The sequence below is a fragment of the Symphalangus syndactylus genome, chromosome 12 (genome assembly GCF_028878055.3).
Source record: "Symphalangus syndactylus isolate Jambi chromosome 12, NHGRI_mSymSyn1-v2.1_pri, whole genome shotgun sequence".
Taxonomy (NCBI): Eukaryota; Metazoa; Chordata; class Mammalia; order Primates; family Hylobatidae; genus Symphalangus; species Symphalangus syndactylus.
The window spans coordinates 39,225,109-39,246,581 of NC_072441.2; the positions used below are offsets into that span (position 1 = coordinate 39,225,109).

A 21,473-nucleotide genomic window follows, 5' to 3' on the forward strand; every position below is an offset into this window, starting at 1 on the left:
TTTGCCTCTCAAAGCAAACAATAATGTACAATGGATTAAATGCTTTGAAGTTTGCTTTTTAATAGCATAACTAATTAACTGCCTCTATTGTAAATGGCTTATTAAGCCACTCCTATTAGGGTGTTAACTACTGAAAATATGTAAAGCTGAATAGATACCGTATGGAATTAGGCATTTAAAAATAACTAGTGCACTATTTACACTACCTGCCTGATGAGTAGTTTATCCCCCATTTAGATATTAACTGAAAATATGTAATGGAAAACAAATAAAGGAAACAGATGTCTTAACTTTAAAATTCTTTCATCAAACAGCAAAGTTATTTTCTTATCATTTTTAAATTCTATATCCGTCTTAGAGCTTTAGAAGAAAGTCTAGTCTCTCCAAATTCAGGGTACTAAATGCTTGCCTCCATCCAGGCAGTTTTCCAGTGAGCAGAGTTGGAGAAGCTTTTCTTTTCACAGGGTAACTGGTTTGGAATAAGTTGCCTGTGTATCCAGAATGGTCTTTTTTTTTTTTTTTTTTTTTTAGCAAAATCAAGCTGGAGAAAAGTGAAATTCACTCCCTGGATTACCTTATGATTATGAAAATATTTGTGTCTATTTTTTTAGAGTTCCCAAGATTAGGCAAAATAGTGTTTTTTTTTTTCCTGTAGTTTCCCTGCTGAAATACCTTAGTGAGAACGCATAAAAACCAACTCTAAATGATGTGCAAAGCCACCGAGAGTAAGTAAATGTTAAAGCAACAATAATATGATTCAACACAAATGAGTAATAGCCCCAATATAAAAAGTTGCAAAATTACAGTAATTTTACAATCCATCTGAAGTAGCAAAACACATTGTTACTTTACCAAATATTAACTGATCACCTAATGTATGTCAAAGCTAGATGCAGATATATGTGTGGTAAATTTCTGGACTGGAGAATTAAATGAAAAGAAACTAGCACAGGATATTTAGTTCACAGAATCATGAAATGTAAAACTCACAAGAGACGTTTGTGGTCATACAGCTCAGGTGACCAACTCCCACTAGGTTGGCATGACTCTCCCCTGCCACAGAGGCAGAAGCAGGATTAGAACCCAAGTCCCCTTGTTTACAGTTTAACAAGATTCCTGATAAACTAAAAATGGTTTTGATATGAAAAGCCAATGTTAAGACTATGAATAGAAAGCTGTTTCTACTTTTAAAGTTTTAGAATCATTAATACATTATTAATTATATATACATATGTATTTAAATTGTCTTCTAGACTCCAAGCACAAATTAACAGATTTCATTTCAAGTTTTCATATTGGCTGGGATTTAATCATTTCATGGCATCAAATGAGGAGCCATCTGCCATCTAACCAAACCCAAAGGCCACAGAATAAATGTGGCCTGGCACTGAAAAACAAGAGTGAGGACCATGGTCCTCTGTGATATTAGGCAGGCAGGTACATTTTTAGAGGTTTCCATACAATTCAAAGTTAATGATCTAGGTGTTTTTCAATTGGTATTGATAAGGAAAATGTAAAAATCAAAGCGATTTACAATGTCTGCCAGATTTTCCTTCACAGATTATTTTAGGAAGCAAAACATCTTTCTCTTTCCTTCTCCCCCTCATCCCCCCAACACCACACAAGTACACACACACACACATTCAGTAAAACTTTTGAGAAATCCATATGATGACTGAAGATTTGGCTTCCCAACTAAATTGATAACCTCTCTTCTTCTTCATTAATATTTGAAGGCTGCCGACCTAAAGAATAGGAAAATATATAGTACAAACTGTAACACAATTTTTGTATTTGATCTCTAAGTTCTGACAGCAGAACACTTGGCAAATGTATATATAATGTGAGCATAAAACATGTCATATGAATAAAGTTTTCAGCATGAATATGAGATAATAAAGTAATTAGACTAATTTTTATAAGTGACTTATTGGACTTCATTCCTTATTTCAATCATATTTTGCATATTGCCATTTTATGAAGGACATAAGTAAAAGACTATTCTGTTCAATACAAATGGTATCAAATTTGGAAAACCAAAGAGGGCTAAAAGAAGTTAATGAGGGTGAATGGAATCACCCCTATTAAAGGTAAAGTGATAGAGCAGGTGTAAGCTATTATGAGGAGGCCATTTTGTATCTCTTCCTCCTCACAGTTTCTCCCTAAATATGCCAAAATGAAAATCTTAGCTTTGGTTATGTGCTTAGCATGTCTTCATTAATAAAAATTTCTAGTAATGGAAAGAGGATTGTGCTCTGCTATAGAAGGCAGAAAAAGTAATAGTAAATGAGTACCCTCTCTATGGAACCTGGGATTTTTAATTTTTATTTTTATTGGTTTTTTTGAGGCAGGGTCTTGCTTTGCCACCCAGGCTGGAGTGCAATGGCACAATCACAGCACACTGCAGCCTTGACCTCTGGGATTCAAGAGATCCTCCCATCTCAGCCTCCCTAGTAGCTGGGGCCACAAGCATGTGTCACGACATCCAGCTAATTTTTGTATTTTTTGTAGAGACAGGTTTTCACCATGTTGCCCAGGCTGGTCTAGAATTCCTGAGCTCAAGTGATCTACCCACCTTGGCCTCCCAATGTGCTGGGATTATAGGGATGAGCCACCATGGCTGGCCCTCGGGGATTCTTTTTAACAAGTGGAAATCCTAGCAAACGAAATGCCCTATTCTATTCTTGCAAATGAAGTAAGCATCCAGACAGCTGTTTTGTGACATCAGTAAGCAAGTATAACAGGAAAAGGCAGAGAAGACACCGTACATTTATCTGAAACTCTACAGAAAATTTATAGTGACAAGTAGAGATAATGAGGCACAGCTAAAATTCTAAATTAAAAATATTTCCAAAGGCAAATTTCAAAAAGCTTTTTACCTTTACCATTTCTAAATTTCCTAATGTGCTTTAAATGCAAAAATATGTCTTAGGACAGGCACATAGATACTAAAATAGCACTTAATCTATTGCTCCATTACAAGTGAATACATTATTTCCATTATGGTTTATCTGTAGCAAATTTTGTTTTTAACCTCAAGGGAACCATATAATATTAAGGGATGAAAGTGGCCTTATAGAGAATTATCCAGTCCTTTGTTTTCACAGATGAACAAACTGAGGCCCAATTGAACCTCTTGTTAAAAGCCACCAGTTAGTTATATTTCAGAGGTGTGTCTTCTGTCTCCCAGGGCAGAGAGCAGTGCTCTTTCCATCACATCCACAGCATCGGCCTCCCACTAAATGGTTGCAATAGCTATAGTCAATAATGGTGCCCTACTATGCTCTCTTCCTGGATGACCTAATATTTAAGCTTCATAACAAGTCCATGAATTACATAGTATTTGAACCACTATTCTACAGAAAGGAAACTGAGGCACGGAACACTTACGTAACTTGTGAAAGAGTCAGCCTCCAGAGCCACACCACACACCACTCTTCACCATTATACTACTGTTCACTGTTCTCTTCTTTTCCAAGGCATTTGTTGACCCTATATTCACTGTACTCTAAACTGAACTTATCCATTTCCCAAACCTGCTGGCATCCTTACTTTCCAACTCGGTTAATGTCATCACTGTCCTCTTTAATCACCAACCTTGGAATCTTAGGTCATCTTTGACTCCTGAGTTCCTCACCCTTTTCCATGTTTCTACCACTGGAAAGGATCTTGAACCCATGTACACTGCAATTTCCTAACAAAAGGCCTCATTCCCTGTTGCCTGAATGATTGCAAAGCCTCCTAACTGGTCTCCTTCTAACAGCTGTCCCTTCTCAAATTCATCTCACACACTGGAGCCAGAGTAATTCTGCCAAAACAACAGAGAGCTTATTGGTTTAAAAACCCAAGCTTACCTAACATTCTCTGTTACATTTTTCTCTTAAGTGTATGAAGTTTTCTTTTTCTTTCTCAATCTTCTCCTTGAAGCCTTATACAATTGTGTGAAGTTGGTATTATTTTCCCTATTTAACAGATGATGAACCAGGCCGTACGACATTATGTAATGTTTAGTAGATAATTTAAAAACTTATAAATTCTGTTATGTAAAAATGTAACTTCATTTTCTTATAACTAGATAATCTGGGTAAACACAATCAAGTCCAGTAATTTCTCAATTATTTTAAATTCCAACTCAGTTAAATTCAGGTCCATCCCCTCCTCTCCACTGCTTTCTTCCTAGGTGACATTCACAATGAGCATTTACCCAGCATTTTGTGCTGGCATCTTCCAGGATGTACAATCATCCCAACATAGTCTCAGATTCTTGGTCCCTGGCACTGGCATAGCTGAAATGGTCATACTCCCACTCACCTCTGGTTACATGATCCATGCTGCCTTCTGTAGTCACATACTATTTGTGATAACAAACAAGGTAAGGATTGGTAAGGATCAGAGGTAAGGCAGGCATAACATGTAGAAAACTGACTAGCACAAAGCCTCTTATTTACAATTCTGAAAGCCCAAAGTTCTGAAAACCAAGGGTATTCTTTTTTAATTTAGTGCCTGAACTAATGTGGTAGCAAAACCTGATTTGATATGAAAGTTTTAGACTTTATCTCATCTAGAATGAACATTCCTAGGTTTTGCTGTGCATACATTAATGTGGTTGATTAAAGAGTGCTATCTTAGACTTATGTGTGTGTGTTATGAAATATGGTTGACATACTCCATTTACTTTCAAAATATAAAAAATTATAAATTTTGAAACACATCTGGCGCTCTGGGTTTCAGAGAAGAAACTATAGACTTGAAAGATATATTCTGGCTGGGCATGGTGGCTCACACCTGTAATCCCAGCACTTTGGGAGGCCAAGACAGGTGTATTACCTGAGGTCAGGAGTTCAGGACCAGCCTGGCCAACATGGTGAAACCTCATCTCTACTAAAAAATACAAAAATTAGCTGGGCGTGGTGGCGGGCGCCTGTAATCCCAGCTACTTGGGTGAGACAGGAGAACTGCTTGAACCTGGGAGGTGGAGGTTGCAGTGAGCCGAGATCACTGCACTCCAGCCTGCATGACAAGAGCAAAACTCCATCTCAAAAAAAAAAAAAAAAAAAAAAAAAAAAGATATATTCTTTAGATACAGAATTCTAGGTTGGCAAGTTTTTTTGTTTTTTTGTTTTTTTGTTTTTGTTTTTGGCACTTACAAAGATTGTCATTACAATGTTTTCAGCCTGCATTGTTTCTTTTCTTTATTTCAATAGTTTTGGGGGGACAGGTGATTTTTGGTTATATGGATAAGTTCTTCAGTGGTTATTTCTGAGATTTTGGTGCACCTGTCACCGAGAAGTATACACGGTACCCAATGTGTAGTCTTTTATCCTTCACTCCCCTCCCCCCTTCCCCCAGAGTCCCCAAGTCCATTATATTATTCTTATGCCTTTATGCCTGCATTGTTTCTAATGGGAGTTCCGCTGTCATCCTAGTCTTTGTTCCTTTATACACAATGAGTATTTTTCCTCTGACTGCTTTTCAGATTATCTCTTCACTACTGGTTTTCAGTTACAAGCATATCTTGTTTTATTGCACTTTGCTTTATTGTGATTTGCAGACACTGTTTTTTTTACAAATTGAAGATTTGTGGCAAACCTGCATCAAGTAAGTCTATTGATGCCATTCTTTCAACAGCATGTGCTTGCTTGTATCTCTGTGTCACATTTTTGTTAATTCCTGCAGTAATTCAAACTTACTATGTCCACATAAGACAGCACACTTAATCAATAAATGCGTGTGTGTTCTGACTACTCCATTGGCTGGTTTGTTTCCCTGTCACTCCCTCTCCTGGCGGTCTACCTATTCCCGGAGACATAGCAATATTGAAATTAGGCCAATTAATATCCTACCATGGCCTCCAAGTGTTCAAGTGAAAGGAGGAATTGTACTTTTCTCACTTTAAATCAGAAGCTAGAAATTATGAAGCTTAGTGAGGAAGGTATGTTAAAAGCTGAGACAGGCCAAAAGCTAGGCCTCTCATGCCAGTTAGCCAAGTTGTGATTGTAAAGGAAGTTGTTGAAGGAAATTAAAAGTGCCACTCTAGTGAACACCAGACTAATAAGAAAGTAAAACAGCCTTATTGATGATATGGAGAGAGTTTTAGTGGTCTGGATGGAAGATCAAACCAGCCCCAATATTCTCTTAAGCCAAAGCCTAATCCAGAGCAAGGCCCCAACTCTCTTAAATTCTATGAGATCTGAGAAGAGGGGAGGTGAGGAAGCTGCGTAAGTTTAAAGGTAGCAGAGGCTGGAAGTTTAAAGGTAGCAGAGGCTGGCTTATGAGGAAAGAAGCCATCTTTATAACATAAAAGTACAAGGTGAAGCAGCAAGTGCTGATGTAGAAGCTGCAACAAGTTATTCAGAAGATCTATTACAGCTAACACACAGCATTGTATGTTATGAATATGGTTGATGAAGATGGTTATACTAAACAAAAGTTTTCAAATTAAATCCAATAGCCTTACATTGGAAGAAAATGTCATCTAAGACTTCCCTAGCTGTTAAGGAGAAGTTAATCCTGGCTTCAAAGCTTCAAAACACAGGCTGATTCTCTTGTTAGAGGTTAATGGAGCTGGTTACCTTAAATAAAAGCCAATGCTCATTTACCATTCTGAAAATCCTTGGGCTCTTACGAATAATGCTAAATCGACTCTGACTGTGCTCTACAAATGGAACAACAAAACTTGCATAACAGCACATCTGTTTACAGCATGGTTTGCTGAATATTTTAAGCCCACTGTTGAGACATACTGCTCAGAAAAAAAGATTGCTTTCAAAATATTACTGCTCATTGACAATGCACCTGGTCACCCAAGAGTTCTGATAGAAATGTTCAAGGGGATTAATGCTGTTTTTACACCTGCTGACACAAGATTCATTCTGCCACCCACAAATCAAGGAGTAATTTCAACTTTCAAGTATTATTATTGAAGAAATACATTTCATAGGGCTATTGCTGCCAAAACAGTGATTCCTCTGATGAATCTGGGCAAAATAAGTTGAAAACCTTTTGGAAAGGATTCATCATTCTAGATGTCATTAAGAACATTTGTGATTCATGGGAGGAGGTCAAAGTATCAACATTAACAGAAGTTTGGAAGAAGGTGATTCCAACTTTGAATGGTTTAAGACTTCAGTAGAGAAAGTAACTGCAGATGTGGTAGAAATAGCAAGAGAACTAGAATTAGAAGTGCAGCCTGAAGATATGACTGAATTTCTGCAATCTCATGATAAAACTTGAATGGATGAGGAGTTGCTTCTTATGGATGGGCAAAGAAAGTGGTTTCTCAAGATGGGAACTGCTCCTGGTGAAGATGCTGTGAAACATTGTTGAAATGATAATAAAATATTTAGAATAGTCCAAAAACTTGGTTGATTGATAGAGCAATGGTAGTTTGAGAGGACTATAATTTTGAAAGAAGATCTACTGTGAATAAAATGCTATCGAACAGCATTGCATGTTACAGAGAAATGTTTCATGAAAGGAAGAGTCAATCAACACAGCAAACTTCACTGCTGTCTTATTTTTTTAAAATTACCACAGTCACCTCAACCTTCAACAACCACAACCCTGATAGGTCAGCAGCCATCAACATTGAGGCAAGACCCTCCCCAAGAAAAAGATTATGACTTGCTAAAGGCTCAGATGATTGTCAGCATTTTTTAGCCATAAAATATTCTTTAACTGAGATACACATATATTTTTAAGACATGACGCCATTCCACAATTAATAGACTACATTAAAATGTAAACACAACTTTATATGGACTGGGAAGCAAAAAAAATTGTGACTCCCTTTATTGTGGCATTTGCTTTTATTGTAATAATCTGAATGGAACCTGTACTATCTTTGAGGTATGCCTGTATTTGATTATGATGTGTAAAGTTTCTGGTATTAAGTAGTGATTTCCCCTCACTGCTAAGGCAAGGCTCTTCTGAGGCTCTACTCAAAGCCCTGTGTATTGTGAGGTCTCTCCTTTCTGGCTTTTAGGAATATAATCTCATTTCTGCGTTGAGTTCTGGGAATTGTCTGGCTTATTTTCTGCTGGTTCTTTCTCTAGCTTTGGGTAATTCCTCTTATGCATGCACAGACAAATACGTACCTAGCCAAAGACTCAAGTAACAATCCTGCATATCTCTGGAATGCTGTATTTGAGCAGCCCCTCATCTCCAGTACTCTGCCCTGCAAATTCTACCATTTTAGTTCTCCCAAACTCTGATTTTCATCCCCTCAATTTGATAAGACCAGTAGGTTCTGTTCTGCATCCCCTCCTCCACCTCTGTGGCCTGAAAACTGCCTCCAGACAATAAGCTGGGAAAATTGTAATCTCAATTCATTTGTTTCCCTTCCCTCAGGGATCAGTCCTACACTTCCTGCATGCACTGTCTGAAAAGCTGTTTCACATAGTTGGTCCAGTTTTCTAATTACTTACAGCAAAAGGAAAATTCCTGTAGCAGTTAATCTTTCATGATGGAAGTCAAAGGTTCAAGACTATACACCTAAACATTGTTATTTTTCTTTCCTGACCACCTCTGTGACAACATTATACAATGTCCCATAACTCAAATGACAATTTTTTCTCATTTAAACAATGAGGAACAACATTTCTCCCCTTAACAAATGAACAGAAGGGAGGTCTAGAAATTGCTTCTCTAAGAACAAATTTAGTGATTCTTGATGATCTTGGTGACGTTGGCATGAAAGGGAGCAGAGAGTGAGTGTGATAAAACTTCTTTAGGATTTATTTACATGTTACTTAAAATGCTAAGCTCTGATACAAACTTAACTCTAATGGACCTTGGAAGCTAATTAAGGAGACCTTTTATAACTGTATAGCAGTCTGTCTCTGGACTGTATTTGGAAGATGAGTCTGAACCAAGTGGTTAATAAGCAAATTTAACCATGACATTACAGTTAACAGAGTCTCAGAAGTACAAGTAATAATCACTGCTGATTCTTTTCCTCTTCTCCTCTGCAATATCTATTTAAGCTTCTGAGTAAGACAGACTTGGTCTGCCAGAGTACCTTTGCTGAAGAACTCAAAGCCACTGGCACAGAGTAAAGCAGTTGGAAACACAGAACCATAGCTACAGCCAGGGAGCTTTTCTAACTTGAATCAAAAACAAATTCAGAATGGCTTGGAGAAAAAACAATCCACTGAAGGCTGAAGAAGACCAGGATCATCTTAGAAATAAATAAAGCATTAGTAAAATACATACTAAATTATAGCTTACTGACTGTATTCTTTAACAGTTTGCTTTTAAGAAAGCAACCTCATTTTAACACATATTTCAAAAGAATATTATAAAGTTGGAAAATGTGCAACCTTTTCCTCAAATAATTTTGCCCACTGGGAAACCTGTAAGTTTGGACCACAAGGCCTTAATCAAGGCATAACCTCTTATCTGATGCAAGTTTACTCTGCAATTAGAGCGGCCTGGCAGGAAGATGGTATAGGAGAGCAGTTGAGCTCATGGATATCGGAACAAATGAGGCCTCATTTTGAATATAGGATCTACCACTTACTTACTAGTTATGTGACCTTGGGCTATTACTCCATGCCTTAGTACCTTTGCATTGTTATAAAGGAATACCTGAGGCTGGGTAATTTATAAAGAAAAGATGTGTATTTGGCTCAACGTTCTACAGGTTGTACAAGAAGAATGGGGCCAGCATATGCATCTGGGAAGGGCTTCAAATCACTTCTACTCGTGGTGGAAGCCAATGGGAGCAGGTATGAGCAGAGATCACATGGTGAGAGAGATGAAGGAGGAGAGAGAGGGAAGGAAGATGCCAGGCTCTTTTTAACAAGCAGCTTTTGCAGGAGCTAACAGAGTGAGAACTCACTCATTACCAGGAGGATGGCACCAAGCATGAGGGATCTACCCCCATGACACAAACACTTCCCACTAGGCCCACCTCTTAACATTGGGAATAAAATTTCAACATGATATCCAAAGTATGTAATCCTTTCTCTGGTTCCCCAAACCTCATGTCCTTTTCATATTGCAAAATACAATCATTCTATCCCAACAGTCACCTAAAATTTTAGCTTGTTCCAGCATCAACTCAGAAGTCCAAAGTCCAAAGACTCATCTGAGACTCAGGGGAAGTTACTTACAGCTGGGAGCCTGTAACATCAAAGACAAATTATTTATTTCCAAGATACAATGTTTGTACAGGCACTGGGTTAACAGTCCGATTCCAAAAGGGAGGAATTGGACAAAAGAATAGGGTAACAAGCCCCATGCAAATCCAAAACTCAGCAGGGCAGACGTTAAACCTTAAAGCTCCAAAACAATCCGTGACTCTACGTCCCACATCCAGAGCACACCGGTGCAAGGGGTGGGCTCCTAAGGCCTTAGGCAGTGCTGTCCCCACAGCTTTGCTGGGCAGCACACATGGCTGATCTCATGAGTTGGAGTCCAATGCCTGCAGCTTTTCCAAGCTGAGGATACATGCTGCTGGTGGGTCTACAATTCTGGGATCTTGAGGATGGCAGCCCCATTCCCACAGCTTCAATAAGCAATACCCCAGTGGGGACTCTGTGTAGGGGGCTTTTACCCTACATTTCCCCACCACACTGCCCTAGTAGAGGTTCTCTGTGGGGGCTCCACCCTGCAGCAAGCTTCTGCCTGGGTGCTCAAGCTTTCTGATATATCCTCTGAAATCTAGGTGGAAGCTGCCAAGCCTCCATCACCCTTGCATTCTTCATGCCTGAAGACTTAACACCATGTGGAAACTACCAAGGCTTATTAAGGCTTATACCCTGCAGACAGACAACTGGAGAAATACCTGGCCAGAGCTAAAAGCAGCAGGGACTGGGGGGTAGTGTCCTGAGGTGGTGTAGGGCAGTGGTGCCCTGGGCCATTCCCCCGAAACCACTCTGACCTCCTAGGTCTCTGGGTCTGTGATGGGAAAGGTGGTCTTGAAGGTTTCTGAAACACCTTCAGCATCTTTTTCCCATTGTCTTGACTATTAGCACCTGGCTCCCTTTTATCCATGTTAATCTCTCCAGCAAGCAAGAGATCAGCCACATCCTTGGATTTCACCTAAAAGTGCTCTTTCCTTCCTACTACATGGGCAGGCTAAGAACTTTCCAAAATTTTCTGCTCTGTTTCCCTTTTAAATATAAATTCCAACTTAAGCTCATTCCTTTGCTCCCATATCTGATTATAGGCTGTTAGAAGCAGCTACGCCACTTCTTGAGTGCTTTGCTGCTTAGAAATTTCTTCTACCTGATAATCTTCATCATCATCACTATTAAATTCTGCCTTCCACAAATCCCTAGGACATGGACACAATGCTGCCAAGATCTTTGTTAAGGCATAACAAAAGTGACCTTTGCTCCAGTTCCCAGTAAGTTCCTCACTTCCATTTGAGACCTTGTCAGCTGGGCCTTCACTATCCATATTTCTATCAGGAATCTGGTCACAACCAATTAGCCAGTCTCTAAGAAGTTCCAAACTTTCCCTTGTTTTTTTTGTCTTTTGAGCCCTCCAAACTCTTCCAAACTCTGTCCATTATCCAGTTCTAAGGCTGCCTCCCCATTTTCAGGTATTTTTATTGCAATGCTCCACTCCTCAGTACTAATTTTCTGTCTATGGTGCTATAAAGGATACTGGAGGCCGGGTAATTTATAAAGAAAAAGGTTTATTTGGCTCACAGTTCTGCAGGCTGTACAAGAAGCGTTGCACTAGCATCTACTTCTGACAAGGGCCTCAGGCTGCTTCTACTCATGGCAGAAGGGAAAGAGGAGTCATTGTGTGCAGACATCACATGGTGAGAGAGAGGAGCAAGGGAACTTGGGGAGGTGCCAAGTTCTTTTTAACAATCAGTTCCAGGGGAACTAATAGAGTGAGAACTCACTCATTACTCTGAGGATGGCACCAAGCCTTTCATGAAAGATCTGCCCCCATGACCCAAACACCTCCCACTAGGCTTCACCTCCAACACTGGGGGTCAAATTTCAACATGAGATCTGGAGAGACAAACATCCAAACTATATCGCTCAACTTCTACAACTTTTGGTTCCTTGTCTGTAAATTGGAGATCACAATCGTGACTATCTCATAGGGTTGATATGATGATTAAATGAAATAATACATGTAAACAGCCTTAATGAAAAGCCTGACAGAAAGTGATCCCTCAGTCTTAATTATGTACCATTACTATTATCATTAAGAAAAAATAAACTTTCTCTTGAACACAATCTTAGAAATACAAGTCATATAAATAGACAGTAATTGTCATTAAACCATGAGATTACAGAAATAATGTGAATGAAAAAGTCATTATATAAAAATAATTGTAAGCCTTGTTCACAGTGACCCATGAAAAAATGCATTTGGAATCATAAAGGGAAATGACACATGAAATTTGCCTCATTTTTCTGAGTTCCATTTCAAAATGTGTTGTCCAGAATCATTAGAATACTTAATAAAGTGTAAAATGACATGTTACATGAAAAAATCATGAAAATGTCATTATAACAACCCAAAGCCATCTCCTCTTTGGCTTATCTGGATGTAGCACCCAGTAAATCCTAGTAGATAGTAATACTCTAGGACAACCAATGGCTCTCTGAAAAATGTCACAAAGAAGAAAGTGTCACCTTCACTGTGCTCCTGATGAAGCTATTTCTATCTGCTTTCAGTGTGGAGTATTTGGCATCCTGACTGACAGTCTGTTTAAAGTTCCACCGGCCCAGGATTCACTTAAAGGAATTCAAATAGACAACCCCTAAGAGGCTATGTAGCAAAATGATTATATTCACAGGTTTTGAAATTAAACAACTTGGTTCAAATCCTTTTTCTGATAGTTGCTAGTTGATTGGGAAAGATACTACACTCTGAGCCTCAGTTTCCTCACCCATAAAATGATCATTAACAGTTGTTTTTAGGCCAGGTGTGGTGGCTAACACCTGTAATCCCAACACTTTGGGAGGCTGAGGCAGGAGGATACCTTGAACCCAGGAGTTCGAGACCAGCCTGGACAATAAAGTGAGACTCTGTCTCTACTAAAAATGAAAATTAAATGCACTCCAGCCTGGGCAACGGAGATCCTGTCTCAAAACAAAAAAACAAACAAACAAAAACAAATTGGAAAAAATAAAAATAAAGGTTGTTTTTATCTCAAAGCGTTGTTGTGATGAATAAAATGATGTTTATAAAGCTCTTAGCATGGTGACCTACTCAGTAAATGTTCAATAAATATTATTTACTATTAAATTTTAGTCTGGGAGTCTAGACAATCCCATACAAAAGTCTCAGAATACCAACTCTGTGCTACTTCCAGCACTGCTGAGTTATCCATTCACTGAACAGATGTGTGCTGAGTAGCTGATACTGTCTCAGACCCTGTGCTCAATGCTTTACTTACTTAGTTGAAATCCTCTCATCATGATGGGCTTCGTAAGAGATTGTGAGCTCTGTGAGGCTACAGTCTCTACTCTGATGTCGATGGCTATATAACCATGTAATGTACGGGGTCTGGCACAGTGCCTGCCAAACAGGAGATGCTAACAAGTTTTATGGAATGAATAAATGTGCAAGGGATGAATGAATACGACACAAGGAAGATTAACTCCTTGACCTCAGGGAACTCATGTTCTAGCTGGAGTTGGAATTAGCCCCCTAAAAGACAATGGAAGCAAAAAGTGTTAGGGAGGGAATTTCAGACAGTGGGCTCACCATTAGTAAAACATCAACAATTTCTGTTACAATTATGCTAATATAATTCAGTGATAAGAGCAAAAGAATGTGTAATCAAAGTTGACAATTCTAGAAGACCTCTTAACTTCTATCGAAAAACAGAAGCATCTTTTTTACTACTTATAGGGAAATAAACTCTAGTCGTTTTTATATGTGAAGTCAAAAGATAGAAAGGAATATGTGGTCACATATCTTTCTATGTTAAGTCAAGCCCAGTCCTGCCTCAGTGTCCTCACCCTATTTGCTGGTGGTTAGGGGTGTCAATCACCACCTCCCACCTCTTCTCTACCTTATGGCTAATTAGGAAGAGATAAATGACAAATAGGGATCATATATCAGCTTTATCCAGGGTCCCTTGGTAATGGCCAAATTGGAGAACTGGCAAGGTCTCCTACCTTCTAGTTAGAACTGAACACAGCCTGATCTGCGATTAGAGTGAATCTGATTTAAAACCCAACTGCACCATCCTCTACTCCACGCACCTGTCCCAAGACATTCTACAGCACATGTGGGGATTATAGGAACTACAAGATGAGATTTGGGTAGGGACACAGCCAAACCATGTCACCTACTGACCTCCAGGAAAGGGGAGGGGGAAGGACTGGAGATTAGACTCCATAAAAACTTCTGAATAACAAGATTTGATAAGCTTTGGGGTTGGTGAACACATGGATGTGCTAGGATGTAACGTACCCAAAGAGGGCATGGGGTGCCACACCCACCCCCATACCACAATGCCAGCCTCTTAGACGGTAGTCACAGTAAGTGGTTATTACTGCGGAGGCCTCTTTATTTGTTCTCTTCTTGAGCACTGAGATCTTACAGCCAAAGCCATCCTAGCTCTGAGAGACCCAAAATCCAACATAAAAATGGGATCCCTAATTTCTAAACATCTGACAACTCTGCCTTCCAGTATGCCTGCCTTTTTCACATACAGAATTATGGCTCAGGAAGCTGCAAATATCAAATCTTACTACAGATAATATAGAATTACAATGGCTACTATATAGAATGTTCCAGATGAACAAGACCATTCATATAAGCGTACTTGAATCCCAAGTTTCTATAATTAGGCAGAGAGAATGGGATTGTTACTCTGGCATTCAGAAGCCTCAAGCAGACAACAGGATTCTAAAATTGCTTTTTAAAAAAATTCATTGCAAAGAGCTAATAAAAAGTTACAAATGTGAGATATCGTCCATACCAAGGACAGTAACATTAACATGACTTATTCTGCTCCCCTCTGTCTTTGCCTGAATAGTCAGTCTACTAACTCTGTCTTAAATGCCTTCCTTTTCTGAAAACACAATTAAATGGTTTCCTTATAAGAAAAACCACCCCAAATTCAGGAAATAATCCCTGAGTGACTTATACTCTTTGGACAAAAACAGAGCCAAGGACCATAGTTTAAAAAGTTCCTAAACCTACAGAAGACCTCCAAATATTTTCTGAAGAGAAGCCAGGTGTAGTGGCACATGCCTATAACCCCAGCTACTTGGGAGGCTGAGGTGGGAGGATCACTTCAGCCCAGGAGTTTGAGGCTGCAGTGAATTACAATTATGTCACTGCACTCCAGCCTGGGCGACAGAGTGAGACCCCATATCTAAATAAATAAATAAATAAATAACTATAGAAAAATGTAGGAAAAAATTAGGGTCTTCATTGAAACTTATAACCCCAGGATATCTGATCTCAACCAACTAATACACATACTGGTGAGAATTAGAGAAGCCCCAAAATGGGTGAAAGATGCAGAATGGTATTACCTGACAAGCCCTGCCTGGTCCATTATGGAAAGCAGGGAAAAAATGCAAATAACTGTTTGAAAGCCATTACCAAAGTGTTTCAGTTGGATGGCAACCAACAACCTAGGCTGGCCTTTTGGCCTGCTCTGGGGCACTTCTTTAATAAATGACTGAAAAAAGAGTTTCCAAAAAACTGTTGGTATTGGTGCAAACAAGTAGGACATTGGAAAAGAGACTGCCCCAAATATTTCCAGGGAAAACATTATTAACAGGCTGTCTACCCTCTGATAATCTCCACATTAACCACCAGGATTGACAGGCCTTTGGGGGAAGCTCCAGTTGTTATCCTATAGGTAGGCACCAGAACTGTGATTTCTACTTTATCTATTTATTTTTTTTAATTTTTTTTTTCAATAGGTTTTGTGGAACAGGTAGTGTTTGGTTACATGAATAAGTTCTTTAGTGGTGATTTCTGAGATTCTACATTAAACTCCATTTTTGTTTTTGTTTTTGGCTTAAGCAACAAAAATGTATTGTCTCGGTTCTGGAGCCTAGCAACTTGAAATCGAGGTATCTGCAGGGTTGGTTCCTTACTAAGGCTATGAGGAAAGCATTTGTTCTAGGCCTCGTTCCTTGGCTTATAGATAGCTGTCTTCATATTCACACTGTATTATCTTGGTATGCATGTCTATATGTCCAAATTTCCTCTTCTTATAAAGCCACAGTTATACTGAATTAGGGCCTACTCTAATTACCTCATTTTAGTTTGATTACCACTGTAAAGACTCTATCTCCAGATAAGATCACATTCTGAGGTACTAGGGGATAGGACTTCAACATATGAATTCTGAGAGGGCATCAATTCAACTCATAAGTGCTGCTGAGCTCTTGTTAGAAAATGAACCCCTGCTCTGGGTGTGATGGCTCACCCCTGTAATCCCAGTGCTTTGGGAGGCTGAGGCGGGCGGATCACGAGGTCAGGAGTTCGAGACCAGTCTGGCCAACATAGTGAAACCCCGTCTCTACTAAAAATACAAAAATTAGCTGGGCGTGGTGGCATGTGCCTGTAATCCCAGCTACTCGGGAAGCTGAGCCAGGAGAATGGCTTGAACCAGGGAGTCAGAGGTTGCAGTGAGCCGAGATCACGCCACTGCACTCCAGCCTGGCAACAGAGCAAGACTCTGTCTAAAAAAAAAAAAAAAAAGAAAAAGAAAGAAAGAAAATGAACCCCTGAAGACTCTCAGGCCTGACATTTCCCATTTTGAGGTGGGTCAACTACGATGCAACTACAAGGAAAGGGAGTAAAATCTCAGACCCTTCACAGATCCTGACTTCATGGGGACTGATGTAAGAATAAAAGTCCTGCAGTTTCCAAAGGTCTTTGACATGGACACCCTAAGCATCTGACATACATGGCTGATTCCTAGTATTTGGTCTCTCCTAGGTCATTTTGCTCTAGAACAATAATTCAGTTGCCCATTCTTTTAATTGTTTTATTCCCTCAAATGAAATATTTATTTTGCATAAGACACTCCTTAATAGCAATAACAACATCAACAACTAATACTTATAGCATTGTTCTATACACTATGTATCATCTTTACTTCTTAAAATATCCCTCTGAAGGAGATATTATTACCTCTAGTGTACAGATCAGGAGACTGAGGCATAAGTCATACAGTTTAAATCCCACTTGTGAGGACAGTCTCTCCCTCAAAATAAAAAAGAAAATTTCAGTTGTGAGGAATATCAAATCCAGTTCTATCTATGAGTCCAGGCAAAGAAAATGCCTTCTTTGTCCTATTCATTAGAGGGCTCTACCCTGAAGACAGTGATCCAATTAATAATCTAAAATGACCACCTATTGTACTAAATTGGTCTCTAAAATACAACTTTCTAACATTTAGCTGGCCATTTAAAAACTCCTTGTAAAAGAAATTTACATCTATGAAGAAAATCTCCATTTCTAAGGGCTTCTCTTTCTTTGCACCTAAAACCGTTAGAAATTTTTATAGTGAGAAAGACATTGGCTTAAAATTCACACAACAAACCTTAACTGTGTTTATGGTACTTTTCCTGCCCATCTTGTCTTATGGGGTCTTAATCTTTGCCCTTGTCTCAGCAAATAATGGTGTTTAGATCAAAGTTGTGTGCTTTGAGATGTAAATTTTCTACACTGTCTCACCTAAGAGTCATGCCTTTGGAAGTACAAATTTAGGGTTGCCTAGCTAACAATAATTTAAAACAGCAGAACAGGTAATCAGGAGATTGATAATCTAAAGAAGAGAAACCACTGAAAAACTGGCAAATAGAGAATCTTATAAAAGCTCCAAGATCTGCTTCCGGCTGTGTGTCTGTATGTCTACATGTGTTATATGTATGTGATATTTTGCTACCAAAATATATGAAAAAGCTTTAATTAATTGGCTTAAAGAAAAAGTAAGCGACAAAATATATTTCATCAGAAAAACTGCACTAACTGCTATGGTTTGCTGTGTGTCTGCACCAAAATTCGTGTCGAAATTTAACTGCCAATATAACAGTGTGGGGAGGTAAAGCCTTTAAGAGATGATTAGGTCAATCACATAGATTAATGTCTTTCTCATGAGACTGGGTTAATTCCACAAGACTGGATTAGTTCTCAAAGGAAAACAGGTTGTTATAAGGTGAGGTCACACCTGTGTTTTATCCCCTTTCCATGCCTGCTTTCCCTTCTGTTTCTCCACCATGTTATGATGCAACATGAGACACTCACCAGAAGCTGACCAGATGGGCTGCCCCGTCTTGGACTTTCCAGCCTCTAGAATCATGAGCTAAATAAACCACTTTTCTTTACAAATTACCAAGTCTTTGGTATTTTGTTATAGCAAAAGAAAACAGGCTAAGAGACTAACTCAAATACCTTTCAGTTCATGTGACAGGTAAATCTTTGATAAATAAGGCTAGTTCAATAAAACAGCTGTGTCTTCTGACCAACAAAATAACCTCATATTTAACTTTAGGGCTCTTGTTTAGGTAGCAACTAACATTGGCATACTGTAAAAATGGTTAACAAGGAAATAACGAGATAATGGCTAGCTTTGTTTAACGACCAATTGAAGCGTAATTTTGAAGAACAAGTAAATTAGGTGAAAGTAAATGAGTTAAAGGTTTTAAATAAACTCTTCATAGTTTCAAAAATCTTAAAGTAACATAATCTTAAAGTCATATGATTAACATTCCTGAAATGTCATTTCCAAGTAAGTTAGAATACTGACCCATTAATTGCTAAGCATGATTAAAGTATAGATACTTTGTCATTTGTGTTGTTATAAAATGTTGGTATATGATAGTTCAAAATTGCTTACTTCCTAGGTTTCACTAGAAATTAAGGTTACTAAAAGTTAAAAACTCTAATTAATATATGTAATCCTATATGCAAAGTATACCAAAAGAAATTAAAATGTGTTTTGGGTGAAAAAATTTATAAAAAGTCATGAGAATATATTTTTGTAGAAAAGAGTAATTTCAGCTAATTCAAAGGTTAAAGGCTTTTCACAATATAGATTATGAAGAAAATGGAAATAAGGCAGGAAGGAACTATTAAGTGGGAAAAAGAGATACAAAAAAGTTGTAAGTCTGAGAATATATTTTTGGTAAAGAAAGTTGAAAACAGACTAATTTTTTTGAATGACAATTCTGTGTGGTCAGAAAGATAAGGGAAAAAGGAAAGTAAATTTTTGCCCTAAGGTAGAATGACTGGTTGTTTCAATATGAAAACGAAGATATCGGGCACAGTGGCTCATGCCTGTAGTCCCAGCACTTTGGGAGGCCAAGGTGGGCGGATCACGTGAGGGAGGGAGTTCAAGACCAGCCTGACCAACATGGAGAAACCCTGTCTCTACTAAAAATACAAAATTAGCTGGGCGTGGTGGTGCATGCCTGTAATCCCAGCTACTCAGAAGGCTGAAGGAGGAGAATCGCTTGAACCCGGGAGGCAGAGATTGCGGTGAGCTGAGATCGCACCATTGCACTCCAGCCTAGGCAACGAGAGTGAGACTCCATCTCAAAAAAAAAAAAAAAAAAGAAAAGAAAAAGAAGAATGCATGGGACAAAACTGGAGGTTTGAGCAAGCTGCAGGAGGTCTTTGCAAGTTTTAGAAGATTTATGGAAGATGAATCTTATGAAAGGAATTTTGAGTGTGATCAAGTTGGCTAAAATTAAAAAAGAATTGTTTTTAGGTTTTTCTAAAAATTAAGCTTTATTTTAAAAATTTTAAAACAAGGTTTTCTTGACGTGTACTGATCTTTTCTTATTAAAAAAGTGTGAGACTTTTTAGGTATGTGGCCTACAAAAGAAAGATTCTGTATTTTGTCAAAATAATTTCTGTGCTTCATGTTTTCTTCCTTAGGTCATTAATTACTTAGGAAAACTGAGTCTCCTCTTTATTATAAGAGTTAAGATTTTCTACAGCTATGTAACTTCTTTTGAAGTATTTTAATTATCACTGTGGCTAAATGAGTATTATATTCAAACACTTGATCAAAAATGTGATCCTATTTTGATCAAGTGTTTGAATCTTTTTGACAAACTTCCTGAAATGAAATTCTAAGTCTCCTTGTCTTAGTCCCTTTAGAGTTGCTATAAAGGAATACCTAAGGCTGGATAATTTATGAAGAAAAGAGGTTTACTTGACTCACAGTTTTGCTGGCTGGAAGACTGGGCATCTGACAAAAGCCTCAGGAAGCTTCCACTTATGGCAGAAAGCAAAAGGGAATCACAGTACAGAGATCACATGGCCACAGAGGGAGCAAGAGAGGAGTGGGGAGGTGACAGGCTCTTTTAAACAACCAGCTCTCACAGGAACTAATAGAATGGAAACTCACTCATCGCAAAGAACACACCAAGCCATTCATGAGGGATCCATCCCCATCACCCAAATACCTCCCATTAAGCCCCACCTCCAGCATTGGGGATCAAATTTCAACATGAGATTTGGGGGACAAACATCCAAACCACAGCCACCTGGAAGTCCAAAAGAGAGATATTAAACCAATTAGGTTTATTTGATATGTTAAATTATATAGGAAATATTGTCAATAAGAAATAATGTTTAACCGTCTTTTCCTTACATTTGTATAGATATGATATTAAAATATTTATTCAGGCCAGGGGTGGTGGCTCACACCTGCAATTCCTGCACTTTGGGAGGCTGAAGTGGGCAGACTGCTTGAGTCCGGGAGTTCAAGATCACCCTGGGCAATACGGTAAAACCCTATTGCTACAAGAAATACAAAGAGAAGCCAGGCATGGTGGCACACAGGTGTAGTCCTAGCTACTAGGGAGGCTGAGAGGTGGGAGGATCGCCTGAGCCTAGGAGGCAGAGGCTGCAGTGAGCTATGATCACATCACTGCACTCCAGTCTGGGTGACAGTGTGAGACCCTGTCTTAAAAAAAAAAAAAAAAAGTTTTTTCAAAATTGCATTAAATTTCTAGAAATCAATCATAATTTTGGTTATTACGTTAAAATGTTGTATGCCATAGAAATAACACAATTTCTTTGTCAGCTGCATCATTATGGACTCTCATCAGGTTTTCAATGATGGCTATTTTAAGTCTTATTGTCCTCAGCTAATTGCTTTATTCTGATGCTGTTCTGAAAGCTTTTTGAAAAAAACCATAATCTTCAAAGAAGTTCATGGAAAGAATGGAAAAAATTCTGACAAGTACAGGTTTGTGATAACTTTGAGATAGCACTGGATTGGGTAAGAATTTGTAGAACTCTAAGAAAGAAATTGGTAGATTAGTGAAACTATCAACTAAGATCAAACAGAGCAAGAATTAATTACATTAGACTGAAAAACTGATAAGGAAAAAGTATGGGTTTTTATTGCTTTTTTATTTAAAACATTGCTGGTTCTCTTAATGTTTTATTTTCCAGATTTAAGAAAATGATTTTTTAAAGCTACCTCTAGCTCACAACAGTTTGGTAGAGTATACTTTTATAAACAAAAATTGAAACATTCCATCTTTCTCCTTAAT

The 21,473-nt window shown here is 38.5% G+C and overlaps 2 protein-coding genes across 18 annotated transcripts in view; one reads left to right on the forward strand and one right to left on the reverse strand.

Moving 5' to 3' along the window:
* Nucleotides 1–21,473, forward strand: part of LOC134733710 (uncharacterized) — a 193,665-nt gene that overhangs the window by 101,369 nt on the left and 70,823 nt on the right. For 6 of the 14 annotated variants that reach the window (XR_010117335.1, XR_010117339.1, XR_010117333.1 and 3 more), the window contains one exon: nt 656–725. The exons of 5 other annotated variants lie outside the window; for them this stretch is intronic. Coding sequence is in view for 1 of the 9 variants with exons in the window: in XM_063624266.1 (XP_063480336.1) it covers nt 656–667 (12 nt within the window). In the remaining 8 variants the exon portion in view is untranslated. Of the gene's footprint in view, nt 1–655; nt 1,820–4,180; nt 4,300–21,473 lie in introns of those variants that run through there. 3 more of the 14 variants (XM_063624261.1, XM_063624266.1, XR_010117336.1) reach the window with 2 other exon arrangements.
* DDAH1 (dimethylarginine dimethylaminohydrolase 1) overlaps nt 1–21,473 on the reverse strand; it is a 270,534-nt gene that overhangs the window by 58,165 nt on the left and 190,896 nt on the right. The window lies entirely within an intron of this gene.